Genomic DNA, 24,667 nt, shown 5'->3' with positions numbered 1-24,667 from the left:
TTACAACTCTTTTCAAGATAATAATAAATATCAACAATGTATTCATCCACATTTAATGGTAAAGAAGCTGCCCCTTTTTCAGCTGCTAAATTTAAGAAATGACAGGTGCACCTCATAATCTGCAAATCTGAATTTGCCTTTCTTAAGATGCCTGCAACACCAGTCTTCAAGCCTACCATTACTGGTGCATTATCGGCACCAAGTGCTAAGCAATTATCCAGAGGGACTTTAAAGTTTTAATAATTAGCTGTGCTATATTAAAGCCTGTCGAATGTCCTTCTAAAGTGGGGAGAGAAAGTAAACTGCACTCAATTTCTGAAGACTCTGGATTAAAAAAAGGAACAACAATTGGATACAGTTTTGAATTGGTATTATTGCTTCCATTCGTAGAGAGGCAGAACGGAGCTGTTTTAATGCAATCAATAACTGAAGATTTATTTTTCTAAACCCATTTCTTTAACAATTGCACCTGTTTTGGTCCTTGCACTTGAGTATTTCTTAGCGATTTCACTATCGGGAAACATTTTTCTAAATAAAGCTGCAGCGTGATCCGATGCATTCAGTGGCAGGTTGTGCTCCAGTAAAAAGGCAGAGAACAGACATTCTGCATTAATCACTTTTTGGTCTTTTGTTTCCGAAGAAAAATTTAATTTTTCGTTTTTTTCAAAACAACTCATGTTGTCCTTGTGTTTTTGTGTACGCACATGTTTGAGAACATCTGCCCTTCCACCATGCAAAATCGAAAAATCACAACGGCAGATGGTACACATCAAAATTTATTACATTTCCTTGAAGAAATAATGGAAGGAAAGTCAACTGTGTACGATTTTTGAAACATGCACGAGTATTTCACCTTTCTCGCAGACATAACAAAAGACGATAATTTCTGAAACTATTTCCCAAAGGCACGTGCACTCACACAACTCAGGACAAGATGAACGAAATAGCAAAAGAACATCCAAATAACGACCAACGTTATTTGGATAACGGCCTTGAGCTTGCTTTGTGCTCATTGGCTAATATATGTCAGATTACACGCAGTGGAGCTCGATGCCCATTGGAGAACGACGTTTCTGGATACGTATGCTGTCACTCACAAAGCAGAAATTCTCATCTGATTCGCAAGGTTTTATTTTAGATATAATCTAGAGAAAATTCAGTTGCTTTCAGACGTCCAAAATCACTTTTTTTTTTTTTGTTCATATAATGAAGTATGAAGCCAAGTTCCATAAAAATCGTGAGAAATATTAAGAATAAGAAAAAGTCGGGAGAAATATATTGTAAATCGGGTTGGCGGGAGAGCGGTCGAAAATCGGGAGTCTCCCGCCTAAATCGGGAGAAATGGCAACTCTGCTTAGAATATTCATTAAGAATGCATTATTCTTTTGGGAAGAAATTTGTTTTTCCTGTTAGAACTTGCTAACGTGAAAGTTTTGCTTACCATGATCCTAATGCAATATGGTACGCATTTTTTTTTAGACCAAATTTCTTTGGGTGTTTTGGATATGCTTTTCAGTAGAACATTGGTTACATATGTAAGCAGCTGTTTATGCCTATTCTGCCCACAATTTTTGAGGTAATTTTGACATGAGCAGAAGACATTTATCTAGCCATTTCATTCAAGGTACAAGTACAACTGGCATATTTTGCAATTCTGATCTGTTATGGTCTATATTCAACTGACAGTTGTCTTTTAATGGCCCCCTTTTCTAAGCAAATTTGTGGCTTTTTAATTCTTTTGCATTATCATTGCAGAGTATTTTCAGTAGCTTCTCTGTTTATTTTTCAGCCTGAAATTTGCACTTATTGAATGCTTCAGAAGCTTTGGACTTATTCCACAGGGCGTATACACAATAATTTTTCTAGATCTGTCATCAATGAATTTTATGAAGCGTTTTACACCACCTAAGATGTGACTTTCATGGAACTACAAATATGAGTATGTACACATTCATGAATATCCCAGTTTATTGTGTATACTTCTGTAAAAAATTAACAAAATAATTTCCACAATTTGGAATTTTCAGACCGTACACCATCTTTTTAGAATGCATTACTTTTAAGTTGGTTAGATTTTAGAGACCACACCTTTCTTGGCTAAAGTTTCAATTTACTGTACTTTGGGTATGTCCCATTGACCAACAACTTGCAGACCATTTTGCTTCACTGCTTATAAAACTAAGCACATAAGCATCTTTGACCCATGCATGTTTATTTCTAAGGTAAATGGTAGATTTACACTGCATCATTAATTTTACCAAAATTAAGTTCATTTTTATGTTGGGAATGTATAATACACCATTAAGTACAATGTGCTGTGAAGTTAAATTGACACTTGCATAAATTTCAATTTTTTCTTTCTCTTTAACTTCTAGAAATCCATTATTAGCTAACAGAAATTCATTTTCAGTTGAATTTGCTTCTGTCACTGCACATGTGCAGTTGTTCCTAAATCAAGGTACCAGTTATGAGTTCCTAATTCTCGTTTTGTCTTGACAATACAGAGAGAATAATTTGTTTAGAGGATTCTAAGTTAGGATTCCTCCCCTCTATATTCTGATGCTTTTGTCCTTTTCCCTTGCAGTTATAGCATCTACAATTTTTCACATTCTTAGACACCTTCTTCAAGCTTCTGTGGTAACTAATGCATCTTGCACTTGGCTGTTTTCCTGCACTTTAAATTGGTGACTTCTAGATTCTTCTAGTTACTTAATTTTTAGTATGTTTAAGCTGGAGAGGTTATCATGAGATACTATTGCAACTCTAAAATTTTTCAGTTTTATCGATTATGCGACACAGCAGCAAAATAGTTAGGAATTCTTCTAGAATGCTTTAAAAAAGCCCTAAAATTCATGTTTTCACACTTTTAGATTCACACAAATCACTTTCATAAAAATTACAAAATCTAACTTTCTATTTGGTCATCTGGTCCCTACACTTATACAGTAGGCTCCCGATTATCCGCGGGCGGATTATCCGCGCCTGCCACACAAAGTTTTTTTTTCAAGCGTAAAGCAAAGAAAATAAAAACGTTCACAAAACTGAGCGAAACGTTAAATTTGCTAATCATCGTGCTTATTTATGGCAAAAATATCCCAGGCCTTCTCGGAACCTTCCCCTCTGATGAGTAAGTGATTTCTTACTCACCCTTGCAGTGCCCGCTCCACCGCCCTCTCTCGTCTTAATCTTACTGACACGTCTACTTCCTCCCACTCGCCATTGTTAGCTTAAGCCTGATAGTGTTTGCGAACCGGTCGGAGTTAATTTCTTATCTTTTATTGTGTTCAGTGCTTGTGCCTTTTGGTTTTGTGTCTTTCGTTACCGGTTTAAAATGTCAGGAAAACGAAAGAAAGTTGTGTTGACGATTGCGCAAAAACTAGAATTAATTTCCAAAGTAGCAAACGGCGCTACAAGGCAGCAGATGGAATTGGATTACGGAATCGCGGAAACAACAGCGCGTGACATTCTAAAGCAAAAAGACAAACTGGTGAACTTTGCATCAATGTCGGACAGTGCTTCCACAATGAAAACGCGAAAAACTATAAAGGGTTCTACCTTTGATGAGCTAAACATGGCATTGAGAGAGTGGTTAGCTTAAGTTCGAAAAGAGAGTACTCCTGTAAATGGTCCTATCATTGCGGTGAAGGCAAAAACCTTTTTTAAGTTGTTAGGTCTGAAAGGAAATTTTGATGCATCTTCTAGCTGGTTGACTCGTTTTAAACAGCGACATGGAATTCGAGAAATTGTACTTCATGGGGAGAAACTTAGTGGTGACTAACAAGCAGCCGATGATTTCCACCGTGAATTTGAAGAATTTGCTTTAAAAGAAGGAGCAGTGAGTCAAATTTTAATGCGTAAACGTCTAGCTACCATAAGAAAATCCAAGGATGTGTAAATGAGACAGCATAATGAACTTGGTGAGTAGTCTACGTGTCTCTGGATCTGAAGTGAGTGACTTTGATGTTATTATTTACATTTTAATGTCCTTGCCAAAGGAATATGAAAATGTTAAGGCATCACTAGAAAATCAACCAAGCAATAATTTGAGTTTAGATTTTGTTACAAGCAGACTTATTGATTGTGAATCTCTTATGTTTGATTATAAAAGTGAAAACAAGTATTCTAAACCAAATATGGACAACTCTGTTTTTATTAGTGCTCGTAAAGAATTGTTTTGTACTTATTGTAAAAGAAAAGGACATTCTGTTAAATTTTGTACAAAAAAGAACTGTGTCTGTCATAACTGTGGGAAAACCGGCCATTTCAAAAGTGAATGTTTTGATAATTCTAAAAAGCAGGCAAATTCAAATAGTAATAAGTATGCATCCCCTGCAATATCGTTTTCTTTTATGGCTGGAAATCTTGTACATGATCAATTTATTATTGATTCTGGTGCAACTTCTCATATGTCTTCTCACAAGGAATGGTTTACCTCAATTAAGCCTAAAACTGGAACTGTTAAGTCAGAGGTTTTAGAAGTGGAAGGAATTGGTGATATTTGCGGTAAAACTAAGAATGTTGTTCAAATAATGTTAAAAGATGTTCTTTACGTTCCAAAATTAAACGGACAATTAATTTCTGTCAAAAATATTGAAGTAGCAGGTTTGAGCGTAATTTTTAAAAATGAAATAGTTTACATTGAAAATAAAAACAAGCGTTTTCGTTTTGGATATTTGGACAAATGCGGACAATATTTTAGTGATTTTCCCCCAAACCTATTTACAGCTTTAGCAGTAAAGAATGATGATTTATGGCACAGAAGATTTGGACACTGCTGTGATCAAAATTAAAACTAATGAATCTTCCTTCAAAAGAATCCTTTTTGTGAAGTATGCGTTCGTGCCAAACAAAATGCTTTGCCTATAGGGAAGGGTCCTCACATAAAAGAATCCAAACCGCTTATATACACACTGATATATGTGGTCCAATAGAACCTCAAACACTCCACGGGGAAAAGTATTTCATGACTATAATTGATGACTACTCGCAATTTATGTAAATCAGACTGCTCAAAAGAAAAAGTGACATTGCTGATGAACTTAAGTTATTTTTTTAATTGAATCCAACTGTTACAAAACTGTGCTGTGACAATGCCAAAGAATATGTCAGTGGAGAATTGCATGATGTTGCTAAAAGAGCAGGTGTAAAAATAGATCCTGCACCTCCCTATACATATTTTTTAACTGGTGTTGCTAAAAGAGCAAATAGAATTGTACTGGAAAAAGCTAAAGTAATGATACTTGAGGCAAAGTTACCAAAACTCCTTTGGGGTGAAGCAGTATTACGGCTGCTTATATAAATAATTGACTCCCAAATAGTTCAATTGACAATCATGTTCCTTATTCTCTGAAGTATGGTGAAAAACTGATTTAACAAATATGCATGTATTTGGCTGTGATGCTTATACACTTGTGCCACCATCGCAAAGAAAGAAACTAGATGAAAAATCTGTCAGAATGATATTTGTAGGTTATTCCACAATGGGATATCGTTTAATGATTCCAGAAACAAGACGCATCGTTGATTCCAGAAATGTTAAATTTAATGAAGAAAAGAAGAAAGTAGAAAATTAAAAATATATTTCTGATAGTTCTGATTTGAGTGAAAATGACAATGATGACATTAAAAATGAAGACAAATCAATTTCAGAGACAGCGAATTAAATGCTGCAAATAAGAAGGAGGAATAAAGAAAATCTTCAAAGGAAAAGAAACAGCCAGTTAGGTATCCTAATCCTGAGATTTACCAAGTAATGTTTGCACAGCAAGACACTCTGACATTTGAAGATATTGTAAATCTACCACAAGTAGAACAAGAACTATGGAAAAGAGCTATGGACGAGGAAATGAAATCTATGGAAGATAACGACGTCTGGGATCTACAAAGTTTACCCCCTGATACAAGAGCCACTTCCTGCAAATGGGTTTTACGTAAAAAACGAGATGGAACTTACAAAGCCAGGCTTGTTGCTCGTGGCTTTATGCAAAAGGAAGGCATAGACTATACAGAAACGTTTTCAAGAAGCAAATATTATAATATCATTGTTGTCTAGTGAATTTCAAATGTCAAAATCTGAAAGGGTCTCAGAAATTTTAGGCATTAGACTGAAATTTGAGTCTGGTTGTTTATATTTAGATCAGAAACCATATATTGAAAAATTACTTGATAAATTTAAAATGTCTGATTGTAAAACAGCCCAAACTCCCATTGAACCAAAATCTACAGCAGCTGATTTTCAGAAAGGAAATGCATTTCATGGCCCATACAAAGAATTAATTGGATCTTTACTTTACGTGGCATATATTACAAGGCCAGATATTTTATTTGCAGTAAATTGCTTAAGCCAACTGCAGGAGCATCCTACTGATGTCGCCTGGTGTGCTCTAAAGAGAATTCTTAGGTACTTGAAAAACACATTGAATTTAAAATTGATATACAAAAAGGGTGATTTGGAAAGGGCAAACTTATGTTTGTATGTAGATGCAGATTGGGGGGGGGAGATACTCAAGATAGGAAATCAATTACTGGTTACTTTATAATGTTTTTAAACTGTCCTATTATGCGGTGCTGTAACAAGGAAAAGTGTATTGCAGTTTCATCAACAGAAGCTGAAATAATTGCTTTATGCAAAGGTATTCAAGATGTTTTATGGATAAAAAATGTAGTAAATGAAATTTCCAGTGTTAGAAATGTTTATATTTTTGAGGATAACCAGTCATGCATCAAAAGCATTGTTAATGAAAACTTTTCAGGTAGGTTGAAACATATAAACATATAGATGCATAATGTGCGATTAAGGGGGAGTGTTGAGATATTTCTAATCGCATTCTTACTGGTTAAAAGGAAGTATATCTTTCTGTTACGTCCGATATATTCATTAGCTTTCAGTCAGGTCCGAATTATTCTGAAACTTAATCTCATTCTTTATGTTATTTTTGATTGGTTATTTATTCTGTCTTGTTTATGATTTGTTAAACCATGATCTGCTATAAAGTTATATATATGACCTCTGTAACCGCTTATCTCTGCTTGCTTGTATTTCTTTGCATGTAACTCTGCATGTATCTCTGCGTATCTCAGTAATAAATATTTGTTTTGCGAACCACAGCATTTTCTATGTTTAATGAATACAATCAAAACTGATCTTTCATAGCTTTTTGGAAGCTGCTGTATTCCCTCTTCAAAGGCATTTTTGTTAGATGTATATTCATGCATCCACCTTAAAGCCATTAGGATGACACATATGAAATATAAGAGGCTAAATTTGCCCTTTAACAGATATGTGGCAACACATACCACACACCTGTATGTCACAGAAATTGTTCTCCAAGTTCTCAGTCAAGCCTGGTCAAAATTTGGAAGTTTGAGGTCCTCCTCAAACTCCCTAATCCCTCTCCACTGCAAACAACTGATTTAAAGAAAAATCTTTATTCCATTAACCAACAATCTCATTCTTTCTACAGGTCCCACATGATGACACAACGGTACATTGTAACCTAAATCTGCTCTTTAACAGAAATGTGGCAGGGCATTGTATTCACTAATATGTGATAGAAACAAATTTTCATTTTTTCTATTAAGCTAAGTCAAAATTTGGGAGTGTGAGATTCTCTCCCTCACTGCAAACTTAATGATAAACTTTTGTTTCATGGATGAGTGAACTTTCTACTTAACTCATTACTGTCACAAATACCTGTTGCAACTGATAGAACGCCTACTGAGTTACAGATAATAATAGCTTCAACATACTTTTGCCCCAGCGGATATTTTTTCCATGACCAACCAAACTTAATATAATGGCTAATGATACTGAATATGAAAATTATGGTAATTATAGTCTTATATCCTTCTGCTGTTTCCTAACATTGTGTTCCCATAGAGTTATTACAATCTGTAGGAAATGTGGTGATTGGAGTTCCATGGTAATTTATGAGCATATTACAGATTCAAAACATTTCAGATCAACAACTGTTTCCCGTAGAAACCAATCTCCATGAATCACTTTTGATTACCACATAATGAGGAAACTAGTTCTTTACTACAAATACAAAGACTGAAAACAAATCATTTTCATTCAAGTTCTCTAGTTTGATGCTGATTGGTTGAAAAAGTACAATTTACAACTTTTTGAGCAAGTGAAGAAAAAAAATCACATTTCTTTTTTACAATGATGAAGCTAGCAGAAAAACTGTTTGAAATAGTTTTTTTGACTGAAATAAATGGGTATGTGATAATACTCTTATAGTGGCAGAGAAATCACAATGTGAAATATCCAACAATCTGTGACATATGAATGTTCTAATAACTAAACGTAATAATGAAATGTGAAAATTACATATCACCTAATTATAAGCTTCCAAGTTAAATAAAAAAATTTCATACCTTTTCAAAAGTCCTTGCCTTTCATCAAGAGCATTTTCAAGCTTTGCTTCTAGCTCTACAAAGTTAAACAACAATTATAGTAGTTAGACTATGCAAAATCTTCCAAGTTAGCAAATAAATAAAACATTTTGTAAACTTTTATTAAATCATTTTAATACACTTTAATATAATTTGCTTCATTTTCATTGCATATTTTTACAATAGCTCTCACTCAATAGTTAGCAGTACAAACTACTCAATTCACTAGTTTAGCAAATGCTGGTACAGCTCAGAAATTCAAATATGTATCTAGGTAAGTTAAATTAAAACTTGCTATTTACTAGCCTTGTTATTATTATTTCTATTGGCTAATCTTTGGAATATGGTAACAGGTAGTTTGGCGACATTTTGGTAAAGCGATAAAGGTTACTAGGTAGGACTTTAGCAATAATCTGAGAAGTACACAGTTCGAATCACAGATTATTTTGTCTCAGAGAAATGAGAGATCATGAGACATGTCATGCGACATTTTCCGGAAAATTCCGATCGTGATTTTAGCTAATAAGCACTTAGAAACAATTTCATTGCTAAAGAGCAGAATCGTCCACTTATTTGTTTGGCGCTTTTTACAAGAGTAAGAAGAACTGGATTTTTGTCAATTTTCTTTGACTTTTTAAGTGAAAATTGGCCTATGTGTACATGGATAAAGTCAAGTGTGTGCGCAATGCCATATTTGTGCAATTCTGGAATTTTTTTTTTATGTGAAAATAGGTTGATGTGTACATGGATACAGCGTATGCGCAATTCTTAAAAACGCGAGAAGCAGTGGGTGATTCTGCACTTTCTCCCAATTTCACACCTAATCTTTGTTATGATTAAGCACTTTTGTTCCATAAAAGTTCTAGCATAAGCGTAATTCAGCTAGCAGATTGTTGGAAAAAATTTTGAGTAAATAAAATAAAATAAAATAAAATAATAAAATAAAAAACACTTTACTTCGTGAAAGCAAAATGGCGTCAAAAAAAAAAAAAAAAAAAAAAAAAAAAAAAAAAAAAAAAAAAATAGCAAGTTTGCTGTAGCAGGGTTAGTTGCCAAAAAATCACCAAGTTACAATAATGCGAAGATTCACCTTTCTATTATTTTTACTTTTATATTTTAATTGTTGTATATAGTTTATTTTAGGTTTACATGCATAATTCGTGTTGAGGAAGTTTCCCATAGGCAAGAGTTTCTAAATTACTTTGGTTTTCTACTTTTAATTGACTTTTAATTAATTTAATTAATTACTCTAGTCATTTACTTACTTTTTTCTTAAAATTCCACTGTTTAAATTTCTTTCTATCTTTCTTTTATTTTAATTTACAACATTTGATTTTACTTTTGGTTTTGAATTTGACTTTTACCTTTGCCTATATGGATGATGAAACATGAATTGAGTAATTGAAGAGTTAGGTTTGGGGACAACTTTCCCCTGACAGTCTGTCTCCTGCCTGCTCAACAATTATTCACTAATGCAATTTTTGGAATAATATATTTTTTCATGGTTTTAGATAAGTGCAATTAATTTACATATGTGCTTAGAATTTAAATGATATTGTAAATTAGTTCACAGCAACAATAATTATTAGTCCAAAGGGATTTCAGTCCCGAAGGACTATTGCTTTCGTTTTGGCATTTTGCGTCGGACTCATAAACGTCGGTTCACTTTTCAAACTGTTGCCACAAAATGTTAGTCCTGCATTATATTTGAAGAAATTAAATAATGAAAAATCTGCATAAATGATTGTCTATTTCTCGCATTGTGATAAAACAATGGTACATAGAGCCATCGAATTTTGAATGACGAAATCCTACTGCGAATATGGGCATCTGAAATCCCAAATTTGGAATTTGTTTTATTATAGATTTTATATTTTGTAAAACTTTAACGAATTTTTGATTTACAAACTCAATGCTTTAAAAGCGAGAAATGGCAACGTTATATAGAAAAAAAAATACTTTTATCTCCAGCTCGCGAGACTGTGTATATCGGAAATTCTAAAGATATGCTTAATTTAACATTATTTTGCGATATTGCTCTTGAACTGAATTTTATGGTTTAAGTGCAAAGAACATGATATTTAATAAATAAAGGTAACACTCAAAACGTTAAAAAAAAACGCCCCTTTGGACGTAATTTAAAATCTGAAAAATTTCAGATTTTTTTTTTTTTTTAAATGAAAAGCTCTCATTTACCGATTTGAGTGGGGAAGATAACACGGGAGGGAATTACGGTTTCCTGTCATGCAACTTTGTACCTCGCTTTTCAAAAGATAACGCCTAGTTTTTATTTTTATTTCTTTGCAATTAAATTTCTTATTAAATTTTTAATTTTATATTTGCTTTATATGAATAGAGAATTTTATATTTGCTTTATACAAATAGGGAATATTTGTTAAATTGGTTTTAAATATATAATTTATCATTAGAAAACTTTTTAATATCATCTCTAAGGAACAGAAATTGAATTAAACCCAGAAATTATTATAATATATAAAAGTTTTATATAGCATTTTAATTAGTATTTTAAAATAGAAAGTCTAGTATTTCTAGACTTCTATTGCAGTAAAAATTATAAAAAAGTAAAAAGAAAAATCCTGAATTGCAAAAATACCAAAAGATTGGTTTGTTTCCCTTGACAAGTCAATTAATCTGCAGTCAGTGACAATAACTAGTTTTTCAATACTTTAAATGTTTGTTCAGGATTTTCTTTTTACTTTTTTATGATTTTTCTGCAATAAAAGTCTAGAAATACTAATTTAAATACTAATTAAAATACTATATAAAAATTTATTTATTATAATAATTATTGGTTTTGATTCAATTTCTGTTCCTTGGAGATAGTATTAAAGAGTTTTCTAATGATACATTATATGTTTATTACTTTGCAGCTTTAGTGCATGTTATGGGCTTATTAATTTACTCTTAATTACTTTATTTATAATTTTATTTTTAATTTTAAATATATATACATTACATATAAGTTCAAGCAGAAACACTTTAAATAAAAATATTGTTATATATTTACATAATCTCTTGTTTAAAAAGCAATTTTGGACCACGAGAAATTAAAGATATTTGCCCTAGTTAGCAAAATTACTCTAAATTTACCTTTATTTCTTAAACCTTGATTACATAATCCAAGTGTTTACATTCTTGGATACAATTACACTCTTGGATTTACTAAAAGGCTAACACATGTTATTTTTGCTGTAATATTCTAATCAATAGGGAGAAAATACTTTCTTAAATAAAAATGTTATAAAATGAAATTTATCTAAGTTTGAAGGGGAGGGGAACCTAAAATCAGAAATGATTTTAAAATATAAACATTTTTATTCCATGATTAAATTAGTAATGTTCGAAGCCTAAAGTAGACAGATTACATTAAAAAATAATATGTGCTTTATAGTGCTCTGAGGCCTCTAAAAACGTGGCCGAGAAGTGTACTGTTTAAGAGGTTGCTCGAGGGCGTGACAGACAATGCTAAAAATAGAAGGCAGTAAACATGGCCGTAATTTCAGAATAATAGAATATATGCTTCATATTACTTAGCAAGTTCATTATTAAAGAATTAAATTACCTAATTTTGTTCCACTTATTTCATTTAGTTTTATTTCTATAGTTTCCCTCCTTTTTTGTTCAGTAGATAAGTCTTCTCTAAGAGTTTGAATGTTCTGAGTAAGAATGCCAACTTGTGCTATATGGTGAGCTTCTTTTTCTTCCCATTCTTGTTCTTTTTGTTGCAACAGTTTCTTTGTTTCATCCTTTAATATATAAATAGTTATTACTGATTATTAAAAATTATCAAATACTAAATAAATTCATATAAATTTCTAGTCAAACAAGGTTATCTAACTGAAAATGAATTTAACTATGCTAAAACGAATATCCTTATCTATAAAAATAAAATCAATACTTCTAACTAATTTAAACTTTCGATAAATTGTTTGACTTTAGTGTCAGAGTATTAATGATGATAAGATTATTCTAAAAACCCAGATTCACGTTCCAATGAATAAACAAAAGTTCACCTAGATATCACAAGATTACAATAAACAATAAATGGCATAAATATTATATTAAACATAATGCTACATTTTCAAAAGTTTAGAAGAAACTACCAAAATAGAAAGAGATTATTGTGATAATTTATGATGCTACAAATATGAATGGCTTGTATGGGCAGGGATGAGATACTGGATTACACTTGTGATATGGCTATTGCTGCTGGCTAGGACTTGACTGGTTTCCCGTATACTCTGTCATGAAGTTCTTTCATGATGGAGAAGTGTGTTACCCCTGCAGACCATATGTGTTAGTTTTCTTTTCCCTACAGCCCATCTCTTCTTCTCACGATGATGTTGACAATCAGACTTCCTCAGCACATCTGTTAGCAGTTTGGCCCTGTGCCATTGTTGTGCCCAGCAGAGACGTAATAAAAATGTTTTATATCTGCATCCCATGCAGTAAAGCTTTTTAGTCTCCATGAAGACTACCTCTCCATGCCGATGTAGGATAGAAGATGTAGTGAATTTTGAACCCTATTGAAAGTACAAGATAAGATTCTGTGCATGTGAAACAAAAGAGGGAGCTGTTGTAGGGCAACTGCTCCTAGCACATTTCTAAGGCATGTGTTATCACTGGCGAATTCAAACTGTATGCAGCTTCAATGTTCTATGAATGTTAAAAAGCTACTAAAAGAGGCTCCCATGAAGTTTGAATTTGAGGGAGTTACATATTCAGGCATGTGATTAGAACATGAGGAATCCAGGAGATTAAATTTGTTTTTCACTTTTGCCCAAAATGGTATGTAGACAATTATTCATAGCAAGTGTTTGGCCTTTATAGGGCCCTGACTTGCATAGATCACAAAATCCCTACAGCTGTCTGAAAAGTTACACAAAAAGTCTGAATAAGTAAAAAGCCCTAAGTGCTAGAAAGGAGCAATTGTACTCAAGGCCTATGTTTTCTTACATACAATTATGAGAAATAGGAAGCAAGTACATTTTTTATTGCAAATTTAGTTTACCTTAGGGAATGTAATCAGCAATACTTATTATTTTGCCATTTTTTCCATTTAAATATAAACAAAACTTTAAAAAAATACACAACTTTAACTAAATGAAATAACAGAATAAAAGAAAATCTGCTATTTTCTACATAATGCTCTTCATATAATTATAAAATTTACTAAGACATTACTTTTAAATACATTTATATATTACCCATATAGGAAACTTCTTGATATTTTTTAACCTATGTAATATGGTCAGCACTTATCAACATAGTTCTACTTTTAGATAATTAAAAGATATCATTAAAGTATTTTATAGCTGTAAATATACTTACTATGAATGTTAGCACTGATTAGAAAGGAAACTGAAAAAAATTAAATGTAAAAGAACTTCCATGAAACTTTCTAAATTAATATTTTATACTTGCTTGTAATGCTTTTATTTGAACAGATTATTTGAAGTTTTGCAATATGTTAACTATTCTTACATTTTAATAAATTAAAAAAACACATTTTTATTACTGCATATGATCTAACAATTTTCATTCATTTTCAATCATTAACCAAGTTACTTAGCAAGAATGATGAATTTTAAAGCAAACACTTTACAGTTCATCATTTTTAGTAAGTTACTTGATCAGTGACTGAAAATAAAGTTATTATTCTTTAAATATAACTCCTTCTTGCTGCAAATAGATGATGATTATTTGAAAAGTAATTTTATTCTAATGTAGAAAAATATCTACAGCACTGTTAATGAATTCTGTTGATACTGAATGAATCCCACATATTTTTAAATTACACCACACATAACAATTTATTTCTGAAAGTCTTTACAAATTACAATTTGAGAATAATGATCTAAAAATGAGTAGCACAAACTCCTTCTTACTAAAAAAAGAATTTTGTTTTCTTTACAAATTACTACCAATAAAGAAAAGAATGGAAGGATGGATTTCTGCTATAAGTATATGAAAAATGGAAAATAATAATAAATGAAAAACTATTTTTTTTTCAGTTGAAAACTACATACTAATATGTGCCAGTTGCAAACAAAAAAATGCAAGAACTAGATTAATTCAGTTGATATTTTTCCTTAAATAATGAGGCAAGAGTTGAGTCTTGCTTTTACAGGGCTATGTTATTTAAGGCAATATAATAATCCCATTACTGAAGATTTCAGCCATGAGAATTAAAAGTTTTAATGATACTAGTCTTAAAGAAAAAAATCTTACATTAGTACAATAGGTAAGCAGGTAATTATCATAGTTATCTGGAAATAAGATCTCCCTCAAATACAAGACCCTCCTTATACTTTAGGTTAAATTAAAAAAAAAAAAAAAAAAATGTACCTGAATATTTATTTGTCTTGCAGTAACTTTGAAACAGAGATTCTTATGTTAATAACTTATTTGTCACAGTCAAAATAGTATAATTTCTCTGTACAGTAAGATAATTAAAGTCCTTACTCACATTCAGCAACTTCATCAAATAAAAATAAGACCAAACAAAATTTTAGAACAAAAATATAGCAACAAAAAGAGGATCATATTATGTTGCAATAATTTAATATTAATTAAATAAAATGTTTAATTAATAATTAATTTAATACATTCAAAGGTACTTGCCATAAGTATATTTTGTGGTGGATATTCTTTACATATATGTTACACATAAGGAACACCACAAAAAACATACAAAAATTATATCTTGAAAAGAAATATTTGCAGCAGTGATGCTATTCCATAAGTAGTATATCATGTTCTTTGTACCTGAATTTTATTTTTTACAAAGGAATCATAATTATGGAAAATACGCAAGCCCTAGAACATCTGCAGAAATGTGAAAAGTATTTGTATTAACCCTACTTTACGACTTACACTTTCATACATAACTTTTAACATTAAGTCCAGGCAAATGCCCTCCTTTCCCAAAGTGGATGAATAAGGTTAGATTTTGACACTTATGATTTTTAAATTTACATGAATTCAAAATTTCAGTTTTTTTTTACTTTGAAAAAAATTGAATTTTTTAAAAATTTTCATAAAGGAATATTATATTAAGAAAATCATAGTACTCTTCAAGTAAATGCTTTCAATTTTCTTCATACAGATCTTAATATTTGAAGTTTGGGCTATCTGAATTAAAAAGTTTGGACTAGTAACACAACATTTAAAAGATGGAAGAGATTATGAGTGAAATATTTTGGTGAGCTCTAGTTTTGCACTGATATAAGTTTTTAAATTTACTTTTGAAAGTATGATGTAAGTAGAAAGATGTTTCAAAATATAATAATTTTTACTAACTAAAATAAAAAATGCACATGAAAAAATAAAGAATTTAATATTTATTATTTTCCTTAAATTTTTTTTATGGATTATGCCATGCGTTGCTTTTCAGAAATCAAAAGTTGCTATTTTTCATCTTAGTAAACACTCCATAGGTCCCTCTACAGAATGAATCTTCCTGCAACAGTGTATTTTATTTCTAAAATTTTACCATAAATTCTATCCTCACTTTCAGTTCTACCAGATACTCATATACGAAACTCGTTTCTTGATTTAAAAGTTTGGTATTTAAGAATATTTAAAATTTGTGTGTCAATGAATAAGCCACAGATTTAAAATTACAAACTACTGATACATTATACAGTCAAAAGTCGTTAATTCGGAACTCAAAGCTAAAAACTTTCTGCGCATGTGTCACACGTAAGACCTTTACGGCTGCGAATATGCGTGTGCACATGCCCAAAATATGTTTACGCATGCGCGTTTAATGTTTAACGGACGGTATAAGCTAAGCTAAAATTATCTAATTCAGTTAATGTTGCAGATTGCGTTGTTCTTTAATCTTCGAATTGGATCCGGCTTATTATTTTTTGCAGACTGTTAAAGCAATTTTATAAAAGTAAGCTTGAACTTTCGATTATGTCAAATAGAATTTCCGATATATATTTACTAATATGTATAGGATCTACAAGGCGAAAGTATGTTTCGAAGTCCATTAAACAAAAAGTGGAATTGCTGCAAAAAATGGATAAAGGCATATCCTTTGTTTATCTAACCATTCCGAAATCTGTTTATCAATTTCACGCTGCTCTGCGGCGGGGTGACGCCGCGGCGTGCTATGAATTGGAAGTTGATCTGTTAGCACTATCCTTATCTTCAGGGCAGATGTTTTTATTTTATTTGGCTCATGATTCCTTAATAAATGTAGTATTTCGTCTCGATGTAATCCGTCTTTGATATGATTTAAATCAAATTCCTCGTCATTATAATTTGCTTCCGATACCGAAGAAAGTAAAGTAAACAAATAAATATTAAGCTTTTTTTTTTGTAAATTTTGATACCCTTTAGATCAGAATTGTTCTTTATTTCATAAATTACGGTTTCATATTTTAATTTTATAATTTCTGCATGCCATCTTACCAAATTTAAACTGATGATCTATAATCCGGAAAAATCGATAATTCGGAATCGCCGAAGTCCCGACGAGTCCGGATTAACAACTTTTGACAGTACTATATTTTGTTGCATATCATAAATACACTAAAAAACTTCACCTCTTTTCATTGCAGAATATTATACGTCGGAAAAGCACCTGTAATATAGTTGCAGGGGAAAAATGAATTACAGCAACAAATTAAATGAAAGTGCAGAAATAAGACAGAATTATACATACTAAAGCTGAAACCAAAGAAGCATTTTTCTCTTCTGCATCTTCAAGCTGATTTTCCAGCTGCTTGACACTTTCCTGAACTTGTGACAATTGCTACAAGTGAATAAAAATTATCAGAATTTTTAAAAACATAAATTACTTGTGATACTGATGACATTTTTGCAGATTCAATGACATCAAAAACATGTCAGCAGCAGTTCCCCTACAATTTTAGTTTGACAGATAAGATATTCCAACTAGGAGTACAATGGCTAAGTAGCCAAGTCACAATGTACTAGCAGTTCACTTTGAGTTTAGTTCAAAGCTGGCTGCATGAGGTTTTCTTCATGTATAATATGAAGAAAAGACAATTTTTCCTATCACGTCTTTTATAGCAGCAGAAAAACAATTTATGTGTGCTTTACCATAATGAATAAATTTTTAAACCAATTTCAACTAGAATTTTAAAATAGAAAAACAATTTATTAAGCTTTCATTCAATCCTAACTGCCAAAAAGAAATTACTTAAAAAGATGTACTTAAATCAAGAAACAAAAAAATTTTTTAGACAAACTATTTAAACTGAGAGGTGAAAAATTAGCATGATTGTTTCTGTTGTTTTATAACAGATAATCAGCATGAGATAATATCATTATAATACTAATTAGAGAAATTAAAATTTGAGTACACTTCATAAGCATTATTGTAAAGATGACTTGTAAAGATTATGACTTGTAAAGATCATGACTTGTAAAGATTGTGACTTGCAAAGATCGTGACTTAAAGAGAACGTGAAATATAAAAAATAGGACAAGAACTTGCATTTTACGGTGTGGCAACAAGAAGAAAATTCGGAAGATTTTTTTTTTTTTTTTTTGATAGTTGAAAGAGTTTTAGTTGTAGTAGTTAAGAGTTTAAAATTTTAATAGTTAAGAGCTGCAGCGTTTTATTTTTTTGCTTCTGTTCTAAAATTCAAATAAAAGTATTTTGTTCAGTCTGAAAATTTAGCTTTGTTCTTCCTACAAGGTTCAATATCCGTTATATTGAAATAAGGAAAGGATTTTTACTGGCGCAGCCGGCAGGATCGGGGTTTCTCCGCATATAATTACGAACCAAAATAACTCAGGTGAGAGCTCAATTTACCTTGTAAACATAAAATAATTAATTAAGATTATGAAAAGTTAATTATTGTTTCCATCATGGAATCTTAGTTTATTTACTTGTCAAAGTAATGAATACGCCAATGTTCAAATGTAATTTCGTTTGACTCGCCAGAGTAGGTGAACAACACATTAAGCATTGATTCCACTGATTGATTTTCGTGCCGAATAAAATTAAATTCATTGTGAATTATATTTGAATAGAAAAAGAAAAAAAAATTGCTTTTTTATAAAACTAAGAGTCTATTGACTGAATAAAATCAGAAATCAGTACTTGGCGTCAGTCAGCTGCTACAGTGTTACAGATAGAAACGATTTTTCTTTTTTTTTTTTTGGTTTCCCCAACGAAAGAGAAAACCGCAATCAGGGAGTTCATACTTTAACTAATGTTAAGGATAAATTGAAGGACGCATTAACAAGAAATTAGTTTTTTTTTTAAAATTAAATTTGCAAAGAATAAGGTTTATTTAAAATCGAGACATGGCTTTTATGAGACATGGGAAAAAAGAGGATTTGCTAGTTTTAGCTGCTGAATTAGAAATTAAAGTAGATCCAAGTATGAAAATCGTGGCGATAAAAAATTAAATAATTCAAAGTGATACATATGAGGAAGCATTTGCTAAAGAAGTGTTTTTAACGATTGTTGAAGAGAGGAAAAGAAAAGAAGAGGAACAGCGAAGGAAGGAGAAAGAAGAGATTGAGGAACAGCGAAGGAAAGAAGAGATTGAGAAACAGCGAAGGAAAGAAGAGATTGAGGAACAACGAAGGAAAGAAGAATTAGAAGCACAGCAGAAAAGAGAGCAAATGGAGTTTGAATTGAGGAAACTCGAAATTGAATCTCGTGTTCGACTAACACAAACTACACCAACAAATGAAAATGGACATCATAATTTTGATTTAATTAAGCTTATTCCCAAATTCAATTTAAGACACGATGATATTGTGATTTATTTATCCTTATTTGAAAGACAAGCTAAAAGGACGAAGATTGATCCTAAAGATTGGGTTTCATGTTTATTGACTTTAATGCCATCTAAAGTCATTCAATTAATTGGTAGGGAATCTGAAGAAAATTTTGAAGATTATGAGTACATTAAGGCCATTTTATTGAAGAGATTTAAATTAAATCCTGAAAGCTATAGAAAAAAAATTTGTGATGCACCAAAAGAGCGCTGAAAAATCATGGAGAGATTTTCGCTACGAAATTACAAGTTATTTTGAAGAATGGATCAATGGTCTTGAAATCACAAATTTTGCCACGTTAAAAGACTTGATCATTACCGATCAAATTAAGAAAAGAGTACCCTATGAAGTAAGAGACCATCTTCTTGACAACTGGGCGAAGTTCGTTTCTCCAACCAAATTAGCTGATAAACTTGACGAATATGACAGTGTTCGTAATATCTCAAAACAGACTGGTGGTAATCCATCAACAGACAGAACTAATGAAAAATGGCAACCTCGTTCTCCACTTCCAGAAACAGCTATCAGAAATAAATCACTGTTCGCTGAAAACATGCCAAGAGTGTACCCATCCCGTAAGAGTGACGAACCATAAAAGCCTAGTTTCAAACTAACTTGCTATAATTGTGGAAAAGAAGGTCATACATCTAAGTTATGTACCAAAAATCGGATACCAAGAAGTGCTTCTGCAACAGCACAAAACAACTTAATACAAACACAAGCACCCCTTGCAGAGAAAGAAAAACCAGAAGTGCCAACTGCCAAGATCTCTATTCCTGTCTCAAAATCAGTGGACGTGTCTAGAAACATAGATGAATTAAAACATGTCAAAGTTAAATGTGGAGATATTATTCTAAATGGAATCGTAGACACGGGAGCACAAATTTCAGTAGTCCATGAGATATTGGTTGACAACATACCTTGCGAAGGAGAAAGTAAAATAGAGGTATCTTCTTCTTTTGGTGAAAACGAAATTACTCCACTAAAGATTTTCTAGATGAAAATTGACGATGATTTTCACGGTAGAGTGTCCATTACGTGTGCTGTTTCAAAAAAGCTAGTTACCAACTTGCTATTGAGTTCTTCAGCTTATGAAACGCTCTGTGAAAATATCAAACTGTGGAACAGTGATCGTCATTGGGATGCATCCCCCTTAGAGTACAAAGAGACAGATGATGAACCCTCACCAGTTGAAGACAATACTACAAATTTGGCTGTTGTTAATCAGATTTCCCAAGAAAACATAGAGTCTCTGAAAACAACGAACAGAGTAAGACTAGAATTCAAGACACATCAAGAACAAGACGAAACTCTGAAAAAATGTTTTGAATGGGCAAATAAAAATCAAAATTCATATACTTTCAATGATGGCATATTACTTCATTCCGAATATATCTGAGGTGAAAACATTAAGCAAGTTGTGTTACCTTTAGAAAAAAGAAGGGAAGTCCTAAGAATGGCACATGAAATCCCTCTTACCGGCCACCTCAGTGAGAAAAAGACAATTCAACGAATCAAGTACTCATTCTTTTGGCCTACTATTAAGCAAGATGTTAAAAAATTCTGTGAAAGTTGTAAAGAATGCCAATTGAGGAGAACAGTTACGTACAAAGATCGAATCCCAATTCAACCTATTGTTAGACCGGAAACACCCTTTGAAGTATGGAGCGTGGATTGTATCGGGCCATTAGAACCTCCATCCAGGAGAGGTCATCGGTTTGTGATATGTGCAGCTGACCTATGCACCAGATGGGCAGAAGCCACCCCCGTCAAAGACATAAGTGCGAAAACAACATGCAACATTTTGATGAGGCTTTTTACTGAAACTGGAATTCCAAAAGTGATTTGTTCCGACCAGGGAACTAATTTCACAGCCAAACTCACCCGAGCCTTTGAGAACTTACTTGGTGTGTCTCCACGATTCTCCACTCCAGGACACCCCGAGAGTATGGGTGCTGTCGAGCGTTGGAATAGAACCTTAAAAGAGATGATGAACAAAAATATCCAAGAACATGGCAGAAACTGGGATTTGAATCTTCCCTATCTCCTTTTTGCCTACAGAGAAGTGCCCCATAGCACCACTGGTTTTTCTCCCTTCCAGATGGTATATGGAAGAATACCACCAGGACCATTATCTTTGCTGAAAGAGATATGGACAGGTGAACATAGCATTCCGGTTACAGCTTCCCGTTCAAATGAAAATTATCCACAAGACCTTTTAGAAAAACTAAGTAAAGCTCATGACATTGCATCAGCAAATTCCAAAATATCTCAAGAAGAGTACACTTCAAGATACAATTTACGTTCTCAAGGAAAGACTTTCAATGTTGGGGACAAAGTCCTCGTGTTAATGCCATCATCATCACATAAATTGCTCAACACCTGGCAAGGACCAGCTACCGTGATCAAACTTACCAGGCCACACTCTGCGAAAATCGAAATGGAAAACGGAAGTATTAGAGAACTCCATATAAATAAGTTAAGGCCTTACATTGCTCGTGTAGATCACATTGGTATCATTTTTGAACAAGATGAAGAGTTTGGAGATATCCACTATGCACCAGCAGATCTTATGAATAAAGCTGCTGATGATATCTAGACCCATTTACAAAATTTGAAAGGCGACTTAAAATATTACCAATGGGAAGGACTATTTAAAGTACTAAAATCTTATGTAGATGTTTTCAATAGCAAACCTGCTCAAGCCAATGTTGATGGTCATGACATCAAGGTTACAGAAGAATGTAATCCAAAAAGATTGAGGCCCTACCGTGTTCCTGTTTCACTTCAAGAGGAAGTTGATCGTCAAGTTAAAGAACTGTTAGAATGGGATCTTACAGAACCCAGTTACAGTGACTGGGCACATCCTATAGTATGTGTTGGAAAAAAGAATGGTGGCGTTAGACTGTGCATAGACTTCAGGCTTTTAAATAGCTTCACAGTTCCGGATGCCTATCCGATGAAGATTGCTAAAGATTTACTATTCGAAATAGGGAAAGCCAAATTCATAACAGTTCTCGATTTAACCAAGGGATATTGGCAAATTCCTATGAAAGAAGAAGCTAAACCCTACACAGCATTTATCACTCATTCCGGCCATTACCAATGGAAAGTTCTCCCTTTCGGTTTGAACAATCCTGTAAGTACCTTCCAAAAATCGATGGATAAGGTGCTTGCATAAGAACTACTGCCATTCATATATTGATGATGTGGCAATATTTTCTGAAACTTGGGATGGCCACCTCTATCACATCGACCAAGTGTTTCAGACACTGAAAACGCAGGTCTAACCGCAAATCTAGAAAAGTGCGATTTCGAAAAGAGACATGTGAAGTTTCTAGGACATGTAATAGGTTCTGGCACTCACTCTCCAGATCCTGAGAAGGTAGACGTCATCAGAAATCTGTCTAAGCCTACCACTAAAAAAGAAGTCAGAAGTCTTTTAGGGCTAGCAAGCTACTATAGGGATTTACATCCCAAATTTTTCTGAGATTGTTTTACCTCTAACAAACCTTACAAAGAAGAGTGTTCCAAATAATATTCCATGGGACTCTGAAAAAGAAGCAGCTTTCAACAAACTTACAGAAGAGTTGATTAAAATGCCATCTCTGCAAACTTCGGACATCAGCAAGCCCTTTCAACTCTATACGGATGCATCTGCTTTCGCAATTGGAGCGTGTTTAGCTCAAAACGACGAACATGGCAAAGAAATGCCCATAGAATTTTTCAGCAAGAAACTAATGCCCTGTCAACAACGATGGTCAACAATCGAATGAGAAGCATTTTGTGTCATCGAAGCCTTGAAAAAATTTGACACATGAATTTTTGGTGCCAAAGTGCAAATTGTGTCTGATCACAATCCCCTCACCTACTTGACCCAAAGCATCCCTCATGGTGCTAAACTGTCTCGTTGGGCCTTAGCGTTACAACGGTATAACATGACTGTGACATACCGCAAAGGAAGTTCACATGGGAATGCTGATGCTTTGTCAAGGTTAGCAGTTAACTCTTTCTCTCTCAATGAACTCTGAGCAGCATTGTCTCTACGGTGACGAATGTGCTTCTTGTGGGGGGGGGGACTTGTAAAGATCGTGACTTATAAAAGATCGTGACTTGTAAAGATCATGACTTGTAAAGATCGTGACTTGTAAAGATCATGACTTGTAAAGATCGTGACCTGTAAGGATCATGACTTGTAAAGATCGTGACTTAAAGAGAACGTGAAATATAAATAATAGGACAAGAACTTGCATTCAGGTTTGCTACTCAAACAGGAGAATGAAATTCCCTGACTTTTCCAGGTTTTCCAGGTATATTTCAAGAAAATTCCAGTCTATCAGCGTAATGTACGTTGGCTGTGCTAAGAGGTAAATTAATTATGGTATTACTTGTACTGTGTAGCAAATTCACTTAATTATTCAATAAATCCCAGAGGACATTCATTCTTAATTATTCTTGGTACACTTTGTTTGATAATTTTGTTTACTTTTCCGCTTAAAAAACTTAATAAAATTTAAGATATATACATTGGATAACAACTGTACATTTTATTTAATTATTACTCATGATCATCCCCAGTACAACACGAAGCTAATCCGGTTCTTATAAATCACAACGCAATGCTAAAAGTTAGGTTAGATTTTAGGTAAATTGTGTGAGGTGTATTCTTAAAAGGCACCTTAAAACTTGAAAACACAAATATAATTATAATAGGAGTTGTTTTCTCCACTGAAGATTGAGATTAGAATCTGCACAATCTGGAATAAAATAAGGCTTTTTTTGCAGACATTCTGCAGCTAAACGAAAGAAAGAAATCTATTTAATGATATTTAAAAATAAATTCAGGTATTTTATATTTATTTCGCAGCATACATAAGGAAAAAATATGTGCATTAAATTTCGTGATGTCATCATACTGCTAGAATTAATTTCAGGATTATGCCAGAGAAGATTTCCTGAAATTTGGAAATATTATTTGCTAATGATAAATAAATTTAGAGGGAAAATGCAACATTAAATGATATGAATAACATAAAAATAAAGCTAATTACTTAAAAATTTAATTAGAATAATCAACGATATTTTAGCGAATATAGTTATATTACATGGTTATCCTAGATGATTGATTACTATTTTTTTATTTTACTGCAAAATGACAAAATATTTATTAAAAAAAAAAAAAAAAAAAGATTTTGCGGTAAAATCCTAGTATACGATATGGTCTTCGCATGATTTTGAAAACTGTCGCCAAGAACAAAATGACCCGTTTACTGCTCATCATCATGTCGCCAAATCCCGCTGTACCATACATGGAGATTATTCTGACCAAAGAACGTCTATGTAAAAAGCGGAGGGAAAATTTGCCAAGGGATTTGACGATGGAATGGCCAGAATTTCCCTCTCCACGATGTGTACAGGAAATTGAGAAACACGTGTTAAGAAGAAACGTTCTTTGACAAAAAAGAAAACT

At 32.6% G+C, this 24,667-nt stretch overlaps 1 protein-coding gene across 4 annotated transcripts in view; it reads right to left on the bottom strand.

The window, feature by feature from the left end:
- The window catches only part of LOC118199130 (uncharacterized), a 201,428-nt gene that overhangs the window by 31,096 nt on the left and 145,665 nt on the right, over positions 1-24,667 (bottom strand). For 3 of the 4 annotated variants that reach the window (XM_085821777.1, XM_085821778.1, XM_085821779.1), the window contains 3 exons: positions 17,099-17,188; positions 11,984-12,167; positions 8,383-8,437 (listed from right to left, as the gene is read on the bottom strand). In XM_085821777.1, the coding sequence (XP_085677903.1) occupies positions 8,383-8,437; positions 11,984-12,167; positions 17,099-17,188 (329 nt within the window). Of the gene's footprint in view, positions 1-8,382; positions 8,438-11,983; positions 12,168-17,098; positions 17,189-24,667 lie in introns of those variants that run through there. The other variant, XM_085821780.1, reaches the window with a different exon arrangement.

Source organism: Stegodyphus dumicola, chromosome 8 (assembly GCF_044657685.1).
Source record: "Stegodyphus dumicola isolate Sdum_Otavi_A_Nest chromosome 8, ASM4465768v1".
Lineage (NCBI taxonomy): Eukaryota > Metazoa > Arthropoda > Arachnida > Araneae > Eresidae > Stegodyphus > Stegodyphus dumicola.
Note: the sequence above shows the minus strand (reverse complement) of the source record. Positions and strands in the feature narration are given on the sequence as shown.